A 16,127-nucleotide genomic window follows, 5' to 3' on the forward strand; every position below is an offset into this window, starting at 1 on the left:
AGTACAAAGGCAGGCATAAAGATCTTGACCAAGATAGCTGACATAGGGGCAAGTAAGCTGGTAGAAGGTTTAAGTTAATTCATAAATCTCATAGATGAAGACAGTGTGAACTGGAGAAAATGTACCAAATTTGCACCCTGGAGTCACCTCTGCCCCCTAGTCCCACAGATAATGAATATTTAGTTATGATATTTGATGGTCCAAAGAATTGATGCATAGATTAAAATAAGTTTTGAATTTGTCAAAAAAGAGTCGAATGAGGGTAAGATTTCAAATGAGGATAAGATTGATTAAGCGTTTTAACGGTTGCAGGAGTTTATTATAGAAATTACTATTATCAACAATTTTGTTTCTTACTGAAGAAATTTCGTTTCATGTATGAAATGATATGCTGCTTATACATTAAAAGCATTTACCATTACTAGTTGCTTTGCTGGGAATACAAAGCAGTACAGTTTATAAAGTGTACATTGCCTCTATAACAACTAAGAGTTCAGGTCAAATCAAGAAAGTTTACTGCATAGTAAAGCACAGCAGAATCCATTTAACAGCATTAATGGAGGACAAAGAGTGCTAGAAAGCAGAAAAAGAAAGCCACCAGCTGGGATTTTGATAGAGATTCACAGGCAGACCTACTAAGAGTTTCTAACAGCTTGAGCCTTAAACTAAATAAATTTTCACCAATAAATGTTTATCCAAGCTAACAAAAAGCAAACAAAGTTAAACACAGAGACTCCTGAAGAGGGAATGCTGTTAGGCCCTCTTAGACCTGTATATATTTCTTGTTCCCATCGAAGTTAGTAAGAGAAGCAAATATGTTTTTGGGGAATCCTCTGTGATTAAATTAATAGTGAAAACAGACATACTTGTTTAAAAAGCACTGGAGAAGTGTTAAAGGCAGCTCTGCTGCAGCCACCTCTCTCTCCATACACCGGGTGGTGGGAAGGAAAGCAACCTTCATCAGCCATCATGCTGCTTAAGGCACACCTTCTTAACACAAAGTCCAAATTGTCACAAACCTATGAGCAATAGTCACAGATTATAACCAAAAATATATACTACTTAAAATCAATGATGAAAAATTTAAATTGTTGCATTGTAATAATATCAGTGCCACATAAATTGATGAATACCAAGATTGTTTAGAATATTTCTATTTGCATAAACTCTTTTGATGCATAAGTGACTACACATTTTTCGAATCAGGCTTGTCAGACAATCACATTGTCAGGTTTGTGACATTTGCTGTTGTGAAATTAATGCATGCTCCGGTATATAGAAGAGACTGCTGGATGATAGGGTAATATTTAGTGGACAAATCACATTAATTTGAATTTCATATATCACAAACACAAACATTTGATCTAACTTGTGGGCTGTTTTCTTAATAATTGCAGATTAATCCATTATTCTAGAATTCCTGTAAAACATTCTTTTCCTGTGTTGTTTTCAGGGTACTTACTGCACATAAGTGATAAGATTTGTTTTAGCCCATGTCCCAATCCAGAATTAGCCTTTGAACTGGGCTGATCATACATGCAGTTAATTAAGATAAACAGGAAAAAGGATCCCACTCTCTCCGGCACTAACCGTGTTACATTATTATGGACTACATTTGTCACATTTTACTTGTTACATTAGTGACCAATAATTTAGCTTTAAAAACCCAATACGACACAAATGTAGTGTTTGCTGATTGAAGTCACTGTTTTAATAGCCCCAGCAACTACAATTATGTGCTTCCATTAACGCATTTGAGATTGTATGATCAGAGTGGTCTGCCATGCACTATGAGCTAAGCCACATGAACATCTCGCCAATCTGAATGCTTTGGAACAAAGAATAAAATTTATTTTGGAATGAAGGCATGGAACAGCTCATTTCAGCACTTTTGCAGAATAGCCACAGATAGAGATAAGCCAGTTAGAAAATGAAAAATGTGAAACATTTTTTGCAGTAGCTCACTTATGATTCATGTAATTTTTTTTTTTCTTCATTATTGCATTAGGTCAGGGGTAGGCAACGTCGGTCCTGGTGAGCCGCAGTATGCAGGTTTTTGTTCCAACCCAGTTCCTTAACGAGAACTCAATTATTGCTGATGAAGCACATATTGCTTAAGTGACATTTTGATGCTTCATTTTAGTGGTCTCGCTTGTTAAGGTTCTCCAACCTTAATTGCTTATTTCAATCTTAAACTGCTGCATTCAGTGTTTTAATTGCTCCTTATTAGCAATAAGATGTAAAAGACAAAGCAGCCAGCAGTTCTCCAGCTAGCTTTTTTCCAATTACATCTGTGTGTGTTCATCATGCACTGTTTGATTTAATAAAACACTTAATAGAAAAATGTGACAGACTGAAAATGATCTGTTTTAGGCTTCATATCATTTGGATGATATCTTTGGAAAGGAAAAAAATCTACGATATAAGAGCCTTACATTGCACAGACTAACAAGCCATAAAATTAAATAAGGTCTGAGATTGGCAATGATTGGTTTCTAATTAAGCAATTGGGTTGGAATGAAAACCTGTAGCCACTGCGGCTCACCAGGACCGACGTTGCCTACCCCTGCATTAGGTCATTGTGTAACCCATCATGTAGTGATCCTCCCCCATTAAAAGGAGTACGTGTTCAGTCCACATTTTATCTCTCCATATTACAATTAATGACGTATTCAAATGAAGATCTTCATTTATTTGTATATTACGATGCTAATACAACTTCAGTTCTTTGAATTTGACCTGTTTGGTGACTTGCATATTGGATATTACAATCTGAAATGATTTTCATTTATAACTTCCTGCACTAAATAGCTGATTAGTGTTTAGCCTAAAGAAAACAGGAGTGGCAAAAAAAAGTGATGGATAGACAAAGTCAGATGTAGATGTAGGTGGTGAATGAAGTAGAACGTAGCTTATTCCTTGGAAAACTAAATAAATATTACATTAGTGAAACCATGTTTGAAGAAAAATCTTCTCCCTTGGTACAATCAATATCTGCAGTACTAATGAATTATTAAAAGTAAGAAAAACACAATCTCTCTTTTTTTTTTTTTTTCTGCTGACAGATTTTTATAATGCTACCATTGATGGTATAATCTGACCATGCTGTCATTTATTTGCATAGCCGTCCATCATCTAACCCAGCTCTTATCCGGTTTATAAGAGTTGGAGGAAGAGTAATGATGTAACCTTTCAGCACCAACCACAAAGTATAAAGAGTTCAGATATCCAGTTTTTATAAGTAAGGATAGTCAGACCAAAGGCTAGAATTTAAAAGAGAAAATCAAAATGTGTCTTACACTGAAATTAAAAATAAAAAAAACAATTCGAAAGAAAAGCAGAGAAAAATTTTATTTTTAATTTACCAAAAGTGCCTACAGTGTTAGCCATCTTTAAGTCATGGTGTACCCTGTTGTTCACAGTATAGTTAAAAAGAACTTATTGCTCTAACACAGGCGTACTCCACTTTGGTCCTGGAATTCCACAGTGGCTTAAGGTTTTTGGTTCAACCAAATTTTGAATTAGAAACCATTTATTTGCTGCTGAAGCAATATGTTTTGGGGCTTAATTTAGTTAACTCATTTGTTACAAGTCAGAACCATTAAAATGATGAATTAAGTTGTTAATTGTCATCCGTTAGTAATGATGTGCAAATGACAAAGGAACCACCAGCTCTCCAGATACCATTCTTCCATTTACACTTGTATATGTGCATCATGAAGTATCTGTGTCAATACAATGTTTTTTTCTGTATCAATACAATGTTCTGAAATAAATGAAAGAGAAGGGAGGACCAAGAGGTACAAATCTGTTCCAAGACATATATGGATGATGATCTCAGAAAAAAATCTACAGTGTGATAAAGGTTTGTCTTAGAAGAATGAAAGTACTAACAAGCCATGTAATTAAATGAACCTGGTCGGAATGAAAACCTGCACTGCCAAAGTTGAGTACCCCAACACCCCCCCTGCCATCACTCAGTTCTAGCATGTCCTCGGGTCTGCCTATCAATCTCCCAGTGGGCCATACCATGTACACCTTGAGGAAGGTATTTAAGGAACATTCTAACTACATATCTGTACCACTTTAGTTGGCTCTGTGCAGTCTGAAGAAGAAGCAGCTGTCAACCTGTCACATAGAATAAGCCTAGGGTTCTCAGTTCTGCCTTGAAATCTCATTTTTTTCCTATTCAAAGTTATGACCATTAGTGAAGAAGGATGATTACAGTATTCAAAAAAACAATTGCATGATCAGTCTAAATAAATGAAAATTTGAGGTTTGGCTGGATTGTATTCCTAATGCTACACAATGTGTGCACCTGTGTCTGCTTTTCACAATACTTTTTGTTGTTTAAAAACCAGTAGCTGATGTCTGACTCAAACGCAGCACTTGCTTCCAGCTTGACAAAGTACTTTTATCGGTAATAAATTTGAATAAAATTGCCCTCCTCAATTTGAATGTGAAAATTCGGAATACAAGTTTCACACTGTATTATATGGTATTATTTTAAAATAAAAAGGCATTACTTTCTAAATGTGATATATATATAAGTACAGTCAATAAGTATTAGAGTGCATTTTTCTGAAAAATATTAAGTCTTTTACTCTATGACCTGACTGCTTCAAAGTTAGGGTCACACACAGGGCTATGGTGCTGCTCCTGCTAAGTGGTCTGATACACAGTTATGTTTGCGTGCAGCTTCTGCTGTTTTCTCATCTCTGGATGGCCATGATTGCTTGACCTGTTTCTTACACATGAGTGTTGTGGTTTAAAATAAGTTGCACTTGTGTTGCAGAGCAAAAGCTTAACAGTTGTTCCACATAGGTGGCAGTAGTTCATTATGTTTTATATAAAAACGCAGCATCATTTTCTAAATTGGTTTGCTTATTTTTATAAAAGATGATTAATGACTGTTCTTGTAGCACAGTTTTCCATGGGTGTTTGTAATAGTTTCAGCCTTGTGGGTAGGGTCATGGCCCACACTCACCAGTAATGAGCCTCCTAGATGTACGTACTGGCTGCTATCCTGTTTACAAGTAGAGTCTGAGGAAGAGTGATAATGTAGCATTTCTCACAGAAAGCAACTTAACATGCTGCTACATACATGCTCACATATGCCTTTAGACTGAAAATTGACCTTTCTGTGACACTTTCTGTCTTCTTTAATAATTACATCCATTTGGCAATCAGCATGCAATACAAGATGTCTTTCTGCATTTGGTTGTATTTCTAATTAGTACTTGTAGCAATATTTTACCTTACATGTATCAAAATTACAATTTAAATTTAAAAGTTTAGTTGTCCAACTGGTTCTTTAAGTCGGTGAAGACTGTATTGTCAGTGTGTTCAAATGTAAATACAGTGATACCTTAAGATAAGAGTGCCCCAATGTACGAGTTTTTTGAGATACGAGCCGTCACTAGGTCGATTTTTTTGTCTTGAGTTACGAGCCAAAATTTGAAATACGAGCCATCAAAGAGCTTGTCCCCGCACATACAGAGGAGTTGACGGAACTACATACGCAGCAACATACGGAGGTTCTGCAGGAGATCAGTATCGCGGAGGAGGTTATCTCTTAAAGTGAGATAAAGGAAGTGTTTGCAATGTGGGAAAAAGTTTCGAACTTTAAAGAAAAACTCTGAAAAAATTACTACTGATCATACAGTGGCGCTATTTAATGACACTTGCCTAACGCCTGACTTTATTGAAAAGAAACTGAACGTGCAGCCGCGCTTTCTAATGTCACTTGCCTAACGCCTGACTTTACTGAAATGAAACTGAACGTGCAGCCGCGCTATTTAATGACACGTGCCTAACTCATTTCAGAAACATTCTAAAGGGGAGGACTAAACAAAGCTCCTTAGATAGGTTTCTATTGAAACGCCCTGCGAATGAAAGTGACGAAAGCGTGGCAAAAAAGAAAAAAACTAGTGAAGAAGAAAATTAAGTTAAGCAAAAGTGAAGTGAAAGAAAAAAACATTACAATATGCTAATCGGCTTTGCCAACGTCTGTTTATTTCTTTAGATTCTCTTTTATGTATTAGGTTTTATTTTGTTTGTATACAATATTTGTTCATTATAAATACATTTTACTTATGTTGAAAACATTTAAGAAACAATTGGGGTGGTTTTTTGGGGGCTGGCACAAATTAATCTCATTTCAATTAATTTCAATGGGGAAAATTAATTTGAGATACAAGCATTTTGACTTACGAGTTCGGTCATGGAACGAATTAAACTCGTATCTCAAGGTATCACTGTATGAGCTTTTTGCTTATGCAACGCCATAGGGCTGTTTGTAGTCTCTGAGATTTTTGTCCTATGGTATAAAGGCTGTTGAATTCTGTGTCATGGTCTGCCAAAAAGGATATTAAACCCCCCACCCCTCAAATTCAGTTTTTAGTACAGTGTGACTGCAGTGTAGATTGCAGAATTTGTGACATAAAGAATCAAAGCACATTGATTAAAATGAGTCATTCTTACAGAGGTCCCCAGTGTAACACAGCTTATTTCTGTATACAATTAACAGCATTCATCTTAACGGATTCATTTGGATTGGATAAACAGTTCAGTATGTGTTAATTTGCCAACCCTAACAGCCCATCCAGGGTAGTTCCAACTAATGTAGCTTGTTACCTGTCACCATCACTTGAGCCAGGGGTTGCTAGTAACTCATCTAAGTGAATTGACAATGGAGAACAAACATATCCATTATTGAACTTTCCAGCTTCAAGTTGGAAATAAAACCCATATTTCCCTTTTCTCATTAACTGATTCTTTCATATGCATGATTAAAGAGTTTTTCTCTAAAGAAACATTCAGATTGGATAGATGTTCGCTCTGGAATAACTTGTGCAGAATTAATATATGATGTTGAATTTTACTGAGTGACCTACTAACCAGTGCAGTCACTGCCATGGAATCAACTTTGTCTTGATTTGCTTTATAAATAATTTTTTTGCAAGCCAACTACTGATAAAGTTGAAAGATTACTCCTACTAAAGTTGAAATAAAAAAACTAAAGAGAGTGCAAAAATCCACATAGTCCCATCTGAATTATTTTAAGCAGCATAGAATAAATGTCATACACAGTACAATGGACATCAAAAGTGTTCTCACCATTAATAATTATATCAACACTAGCCACACTACCTGTGAAAGACAGCTAATAGCAAATATTTTTAAATTATTCTGTCTTTGCCCTACATGTATCTTCTGCACCTTTCCTTTGTAACTGTGTGTCTTGACGGGCACTCCCTCTCTCAAGCACACTTCCAGGAAGCCTTCTTCTCAGACTTATTTTTGCTGCAGCTTTCTCTCCTCCTGTGCAGGTTTTAAATGTCCAATCTTTGAAGGCAACTCTTACATTGCCTCCTATGGTTTTTCTCCTCCTTGTGTGTCTTGCACTTCCTCTTTCGATCATGTCAACAAAGCCAAGCTGGCCAATCACACCAAAGCCAGATTGCTCAGAGAGTCAGGAAACTCTGAGATCTTAGTGTTTTATTATGCAGAAGATGTAGAACAACCCAACATCACATCAGTCCTACAGAATATCTGCAGATCACCTTACCAGGCAATGTGCACAAGAGATGTTCTCACAATTCTACTCGGGTTACAGCCTAAATGCAAGAAGAATAAGATAGTATACAATATTAAAAAGTTAAGGTGAGTTAAGTTAACAAGGATATATCCAAATATTACTGTTATAAGCACAAAATAAATGTTCTTTTTCATTACTTTTGCTTAAAAGTTATGAATTAGCTTTTGTCTTAACAATAATAATACATTTTATTTATATAGCACTTTTCCCATGCTCTATTTCCCTGTGGGGTCTTAAATATTTTTGAATAAAGTATTTTGGTAAAAGTTCAAAGTACTGTAGGTCTGACATGAGCATGTTTAGTAACAAAAACTTTAATTTCAATAAAGTTGTTTACACATTTGATATCCACTGGGTGTGTACAAAAGAAGAAACATGTATATATGTATATATATATATATATATATATATATATATATATATATCATATGTATATATGTATATATATATATCATATGTATATATGTATATATATATATCATATGTATATATGTATATATATATATCATATGTATATATGTATATATGATGTGTGTGTATAAGTTATCACATTAATGCTTTAATTAATGCAGACAATTTTATCATGCATTAACAGTTTTTGTTGTTGTTGTTATTATTTTGAAAGCCTCAGCCTCGCTGGTGATCGATAGAGATCAGTGATCTTCTTGTTACAGCGCTTTTCAATACGCTTTTGGTAGAAGGAAAGTTAGCTTTGTTGATTTGACCTTGATTCTCTGTGTATGCGTGAGTAGCGAAGCGCAAACAGCTTCTAAAATGGCATGTGGAGAGATACCAAAGTGAATGCTCAAAGCAAAATAATTCGTGGATGACTTTTTTCGTATTATCACTGAATTGGACTCTGATTTGTCGGACTCCAATTTTGATGCAAGTGATCTGGAGATGTAGATCAAAAGTGAGGTACCGGCATCAGCTGATCGTGGTGCAGAACACATTTGTGTAGCTGATGCACCTATGGCAACGTTTGCCTGGGAGGACAGACACTTATGATGACAGGAGGTACAAACCATATTGGGTCTCACTGCAACTGCCACCCCTGCGCACCTGTCTCACAAAGACAGCCAGCCCACTGTGCATTCCTCCTGAACGTCGAGCCTCCCTCCAAGCAGCCGCTGCTACCTCAAACTTTAAACAGGTGCCAAAAGCAGGCATAACAGGCAGCAACAGATGTTTTATGTTGATTTATGTGTGAAACCCATTGCTTTGTGCACTTTTCAGAAAACTGAGTTTTTTGGGAAAAATATTAGCCCTCTAAAAGGTGCTACTGAACATAGACTGTTTATGTTGCTTCCTGATCAAAGAAAATGTTTCTGCTGGTATCTGTTCAGATAAAAAAAGAAAACAGATTTAGAAATGTTAACTAGCTGTTGCTCAGAAGGTGCCTGTTATAATGTTGTGATCGTGGCTCTTGACTCTGAGGGTAACTTGTTTTTCTATAACAAACTAGATAAAACGTTAATGCCCTGGCAGTAGCAAATAGCTTTGGTTTTATATTTGATTTGATTACATTAATGTTTAAGTTGAAATTTGCAAGAAATATTCTAACTGCGACTATGTAAAGGGAATACTGATGTTAAAAAGCACCTTATTGAATATGTATATATGTGTATATGTATATATGTTCATTGCATTCGTAGTCTGAGTCCCCGACATGAATTGTGTGGGTGGTTACCTACCAGGTAACGCTTGTGGTTGGTCTGCCATTCGGCAAACATCCACCACGGTGCCCTCTTCAGTTGCGAGAAGCAGATCATGGAATGTTGCATAGTTTATTGTCAAATATCAGACTACGAATGCAATGAATGTAATTACTTTTTTTTTTTTTAAACCATAATTGCTATTTTCTGTTTTTTTAGCTGGAGGTTCATGAAGCAAAGCACATGCCAGATAATCACCCACAATGGGATATTCCAGAGACAGAAGAGGAAGAAGAAGACCAGGAAGATAGTGATGGTATAGAAGAAAGTGAAGATGAGGAGGAAGACAACGATTAAATGACTGTAATAGACTGTTTCTTCTGATTTGTTAACAATTTTTTTAAGAAAACGGAAACTGTATTTGTTGCACACAATTCCAGCACCCATTTACGTGCGTATGTAACAGTGCATTCATGTCTTAGTTGCACTGAAATTTTATCAGACTTTGTTTGTAAATTTTCTGAGTGCATCGCTCAAAGGACATTCAGAGTGCACTTCCTATACCTGGTAAAATGCCTGGACAAAATATACCTTTGAACAGTGAATGAGATACTGATAAGTAAAATAATAAAAATACTACTTTCTTTGTAGTTAATATATCTCAATGTATTGTTCTTTTGGATCATGCTTTTAAGTTTGTTCCTTGTTTTATGGCACTATCTTGAGTAGCAAGGATATCATTTTTAGCAACGGTCTGTTTAGCGGCAGCTGATTGGTTCATCCTGTGTGGGGACAGTGAGAGCTCTCTTGCTTCAGGAAGTATTTCAGTTTTTAGTTCTACTACTCCCAATAGCTGAGGATGACTTAGCTTCTAATGTTGTATTTGACCAAATAACCTCTTCTGAAAACTGACAGAGAGCCTTTGTTTCCTTGTTCAAGTGTGTTGACCTAAGCAGTGCTACAATAGTTTCCAATAGTAGAACTGCAAGATCAGGAAACGTGAAGCCCCTGACCTCAACCGCCACTGACGTGCCCCAACACTGTTGGTTTTATACACTAATTCATGTAATGATGAACTATTTGCAGTTAAGGCAGCCAGTAGCTAGGGGCTTTTAGATGTTTGTATACTTGAGTCTGGTAGTCAGCCAGAGTCAGCAGGCCCAGGTGCGTTTGTTTCCGTTGTTTTTCTTCTCTGTATCTGCTGTCCTGTCATATGCACTGTCACTTAGACATGTCAATTCAGAAACCTGGAGTAAAGTGGTCAGGACAGGACTCGATTAAGTCTTTGAATGCTCACCAAAAAGTATGTGCTTACCGCTACTATAATTACGGATTTGGTTAATGAAAGAGGGAAAAAAACTGCAAGAATTGGAGTACTTAAAAGCCTGATTAATGTATTCTTGGAGGCAATAATGCTTTTTCTAGATAATTTTGTAGTTTTTTCAAAATTTAATAACAGGGTAAGTAACATCTTCCTTAGCAACTGTTTTGATGAAAGTGGCTTTAGACTACCATGGTGTTCAAGTGGGACATTCCAGTTGAAAATGGCAGAATGGTGCAAAATTATAATAGTTGTATTAATATATATATATATATATATATATATATATATATATATATATATATATATATATATATATATATTTACTGCCAGAGAAACTTTTGTCTTTTTAATTGATATAAATTGAGACTATATGCTGATTCAAATTCACAATGGATATATATAGTATTTCAAAATTTAACTGCAAGGTAAAAAAAAAAAAAAAAAGTCATACTTCTAGGTATGAACTGAAGTCTGTCATGCCTCATCCATAATATTATTAAAGTGAGGTCTTCTACAGGTACCAAAGCAAAATTATGCATATGTCATTGTTCAGCGCTCTCCGTTTACAGTTTTTAAATGTTCCATTCAACTGTGTTTAAGTGGACATCGCATCTTCTCTTGTCCAGCGTGGCTCTCAGAGTGAGACGTGTTGGCACTTCACTCCTGATTTCAGGTTGGTGCAGATCTGCTGTGCCAGAAGAGGTCCTTAAGAAGTTTGACAGAAGCATTCACACCTTCTCATAAGCTCCCATTTGATCTAAACACTTTATTGCTTTTTTGATTTTTAACAAACAGACATGGAATGTTTTGTCTAACAAATAAGAGCTATTCTCTTCAGTTATGAAGGTGTGTCCACATTTTTCTGTTTCAGTTGGTTTTTGTTTTGTTTTGTTTTTTTTAATAATTCTGGAATTATTTTGTAGAATTAGATTTGGAAGATTAACTTGACTGGAAGCATTTCTGAAAAGTGTCTGGAGTCTATTGCTGCTATTTAGTTTGTGTGCGTGTACTGTTCAAAGCGATGTTTGGCAGTGACTTGGACTGCACGATTAATCTGATACTGGGGCAGTTTTACTGGCGAAACAGCATCAGTCATAGGAAGGAAGATGTCCATTAATAAAAAACAAATGAAAAAATAATGTGCAGTATCTTCAATAACTGCAATATTGTTGTTAAATCTTTAATGACCATTCCTTAATATCAAGAACTCTACAGGTCACTCATCATTAAGGTATCAAACAATTTTGTTTACGAAAAAAGTCAATGTAAATTAAAATATATCCTTATATATACTTTGTATTTAAATAGTTGCAAATAAAATGGCAAGACTTTTTTAAACTGTAAATACTATGTGTGTATGGCTTGTACTGTTGGCATCTGTTTTTAATTAAAGAGAACAGCCCTTCGTGAAACAGAGGTTATAAAGCAGTGGGTTATAAGTCTCGATCCTCACAGCTTCAGTGTATATCATTTCAATTCCTAAACATGCAGAAATATTCATTATTAGTAGTCAATGCTAACTTTAGGCAGTATATTTGTACAAAAAGAACGTCTAAAACTCTTGCAGGATAAAGAGACATGCATAGTGTGATATTGAATGTTAACATGCAGGATTTTTATTACTTTTGAAGTCACATTTGAGCTATAGCATGTCTGTGTCATGCTGTATTTTAGAGTCTCAACCAGCAAACTCTGCATTTCAGTCCATCCATTCATTTTCAACACACACATACATCTTTGTGATATGGAGGAAAAGCAGACACTTCCTAAGCTAAGATTTGAAACCCAGCATTCTGGAGCTGAACTTCAGTTTTTGCTCCAGTTAATCGGTAAGCAGTAATGCTTTTATCTTGATGATGAAGATGGTCATAGTTTAAAAGGGAATTGGGGACTAATACTGAGTTCATGTGCTGTGGAAACGTGAGTTTCCAAGCAAGACATTTTACGTGAACCCTTCCTTTGAAATATTAGCTTTCAGTGATACAGTTCAGAGGAAATTTCCCAAATTAACCAATTTGTGATATAATCTTGAGCACTTGACTGCTTTAGTTGTATAAAATTAAAAACAAAAAGTTCAATAAAAAAAGACCCAACGTGTTTAATTTGTATTTTCTTTTTTCTAAAAACAGCTTACCTTTAGCTGCTTTTGATGTGAATCTTGCATTTCTCTAAAAATCTCGAGCAAAAACTCTCATGAATACATCAACATGGAACATTTCTGCCTGGCTAATCCCAAGTTTCATTTGGGATGCCCAGCATCTTTTCAGTTGTGGCCTGCAGTTCTTGGAATGTTTTTCTGGGATCTTTTGTATTTTTCTGGATGATTTTCCATAATAGCTTCTTTTTAATTTTGGCAGGTCAGACGTTGTTCTTCTATTCCAAGTCTTCGTAGTTGTAATATCGTTACAAGTACGAAGTATTGTGAAATTTTTTCTTACCTGTAAAATCAGTATCTAAGACATTATCACTCTGGTGCTATGATATATAGATATATACAGTGAAATAAAAGAGTGGACACACAATGAAGGTTTGGGGCAGCCGCCTGAATACTTACCCTGGCTGAAGAAGGGCTTAAGTTAGAGTGGTTGTGCATAGGTTCAAGTCCAAAGTAGAACTGTCATGGTAGGGATGATGGCGAGTTTATAAGGTGACTCAAGGGAAGTGATGTCATCGGAGTGGGACAAGCAGTGATGTCCACGGGGCCTGTCGTGTCTGGTCTGTTGAGAGAAAAGAGAGATTTAGTGCAACCCGCCGTCCCCCTGCCTGGTGTGGAATTTGCATTTTCTGGCCCCTTTGACTGACTCCCAAACACACGTGTGTGACAATACACACACACGTACTCACTCTTCTCTTGTTACGGTTTTGAAGGCTCTCCACTTGTGAAGATCCTCTGTCCTGATGCCCCCAGAGGTGGTGACTGTCTTTTGGGATCTGCTTTCCATACCAAATGTGAAAATGTTCAATAATGATACAGCTCAGTTGAATCCATACCTTAACACTTCTTAAATGAATGCTTCTGCTTAAGAAAGCTAAGGACCCAGTTGACTGCTCCACTTACTTTCCGTTCTCTTTAATGAATGTAGAGATTGAGTTGTTTGCTAAAGCACTTGACAGACACTTGCAGCCTACCACTACTACCTGGAATTGGTGCTGCTCTTGATGCTGAGACGGATTGGATGATTAGATCATTGTCTGGCAAGTACTAAAAACTACAGGTATCGTTCCAGGATTTGTAAATATGACTCCTACACTATGCTCAACTGTTTCTATTCAGACTAACATGGACAACTCTCTATAAAGAAGTCTGACAAGGGTTGCCCTTTCTACATTTTTAATATTTCCTTGGAGCCTTCAGCTGTGGATAACCAAAATATGTTAAAACTTAACCAAGTTACTGCACACAACACAATTTATAAAATTTCCTTTTATGTTGAGATGCTGAGCCTCAAGTTCTTCTAGACCTTTTTCATTTGTACGAGATCTTGTCTGGATACAAGAGTAACTAACAAATCCTCACTCTTCATTCTTTATTGATCCGTACCAGCTGACACTTTCTTCTTCTATTTCACTGGTCCAGACTTTTCTTTATTGTGTCTCTGCCTCAATCTCCACTCATGCTTTGAGCAATTACACCCAGGTTCTGAAGGGTGCTGCAGATTCTTTATCCTCTTGGGTTTCTATCTCCCTGGCAACTATTTAAATGAGTATCCTTCTAGAATTATTTTTATCAACTAAATGCTCCTCTTTCCCTTTCTACACAAAAATCAAAGTCTGGTAAAAGTTGAATTATATTTTCTCTAAACGAATAAGAGACATACTATACTGGTCCAGGGGAAAAAGATATGGTTGAAAAGCTCTTCTGGTGTAGATTGTGTAGATTTTTTGGGCCCTGTACTAATGTGGCATTCACATTTTTTTTTCTTTTTATATGTAAAATAAAATTATAATTGTACAGGAACTACGATTTTATAAAAAAAAATAAAATTTATGAAAAATTAAAATCATACAGGAACTAACCTGCAATCTCAGCCCTTTTTGTTTTCTTTATTGTACTCTGTTGGACTTAAAACATGAGATACCAGACAGTCAAGCTTCTCTTTTGTTTGTGGGGTCCAAAACACACATGCCAGTTATTCCTTGTCATTGCATTCTACACTTTGTATTTCCCGATGAGAATTCATTGGTTGTCTTGTCTCATTCACAAAGAGCCCGCACCTACAACTAAAAACAAACCTGTCTGATTTTGTTTAACAAGTTGTTCGATATGTCGCATTATGCAACTGACTTCATGGGAGCAAACTGCCACCAAGTGCCCAGAGTCCTTGCTCCTTGTGGCCTGATGAAAGATCTACGTACTGTAAGAGTAGACTATTCTAAAGTTTAAATGTCAATCAAAAGTTGTATTTGGCCTGCTTCATTAAAGGAATACTATTCCGAAAAATGATATTTTTAGAGGTTACTTACCCATGCAGTTTGTAATGGTGGCTGGAAAAAAATAAATTCTATTTCATCTTTTCATGAAGAAAGAGGTTGTTGGTGGAATGAGACCCAACGGCAACCAGCACTGGACAACTGCAAACAACATAAAATGGCCATGGAAAAAAATTCATGTCACACATCATATCATCTAGTGGTTAGAACACTCTGTGAATACAACATGTTATTTTTCGCTCGAATATTGCTGCATGACTTGGAAGTTTCAATTGTGAGTTTCTCATTTGCAGAGAGAGCAGCACCAGCTGATTCCAAACTGCAGTTCATGGGACAGACTACCACATTTGATGCCTTCTTTGGACACATCAAATCAAGAGCTTACTTTAGTTCTGACTCCATTATCAAGGAGTGTAGCAAGGTGATGTCATTCTGCCGTTAAACAGGAGAAGTTTATCGAGAAAAGAATTAATCTCAGTGAATGGAGGATTAAGGGTTCTAGAGAAAGATCAGTGCAGAAGATAAAAAAAAAACACAGTTATTAATTAAAGGAGGATTATTAATAAGAGTACCCAGTTTATCTTGAGGCAACTTTGGTGGTAATAATCTACTAGACTTAGTTTGCTCTTAAGATCCTGGGTCCAGGTGTAATGAATTTGAAATTCTGCCTTATTTTGCAAGTGGGAAATTCATTTCAGACCTTACATTGGATACAAGCAGTGACTATTCTGGGTCCACCACACAGGGCCTTGCTCCTTATAAAGGTGTGAGATTAGACTAGCTCCTGTATTCCAAGCCCGTCATTTATGCAATTGTAAAATCACGTCTTGTCTCCTTCTACAGCCATCCATATATATATATATATGTATACAGTGGAACCTCGGTTCACGACCATAATTCGTTCCAAATCTCTGGTCGTAAACCGATTTGGTCGTGAACCGAAGCAATTTTCCCCATAGGATTGTACGTAAATACAATTAATCCGTTCCAGACTGTACGAACTGTATGTAAATATATTTTTTTTAAAGATTTTTAAGCACAAATATAGTTAATTACACCATAGAATGCACAGTGTAATAGTAAATTAATGTAAAAACATTGAATAACACTGACACAA

The 16,127-nt window shown here is 36.1% G+C and overlaps 1 protein-coding gene across 1 annotated transcript in view; it reads left to right on the top strand.

Annotated features, from left to right (window-relative positions):
• The window catches only part of sec63 (SEC63 homolog, protein translocation regulator), a 131,322-nt gene extending 121,408 nt beyond the window's left edge, over nucleotides 1-9,914 (top strand). The window contains exon 21 of the mRNA XM_028797624.2: nucleotides 9,475-9,914. Coding sequence (XP_028653457.1) covers nucleotides 9,475-9,612 — 138 coding nt within the window. The 3' untranslated portion in view covers nucleotides 9,613-9,914. The remainder of the gene's footprint in view (nucleotides 1-9,474) is intronic.
• Nucleotides 9,915-16,127: the final 6,213 nt, after the last annotated feature.

This window comes from Erpetoichthys calabaricus, chromosome 3 (assembly GCF_900747795.2).
Source record: "Erpetoichthys calabaricus chromosome 3, fErpCal1.3, whole genome shotgun sequence".
NCBI lineage: Eukaryota > Metazoa > Chordata > Cladistia > Polypteriformes > Polypteridae > Erpetoichthys > Erpetoichthys calabaricus.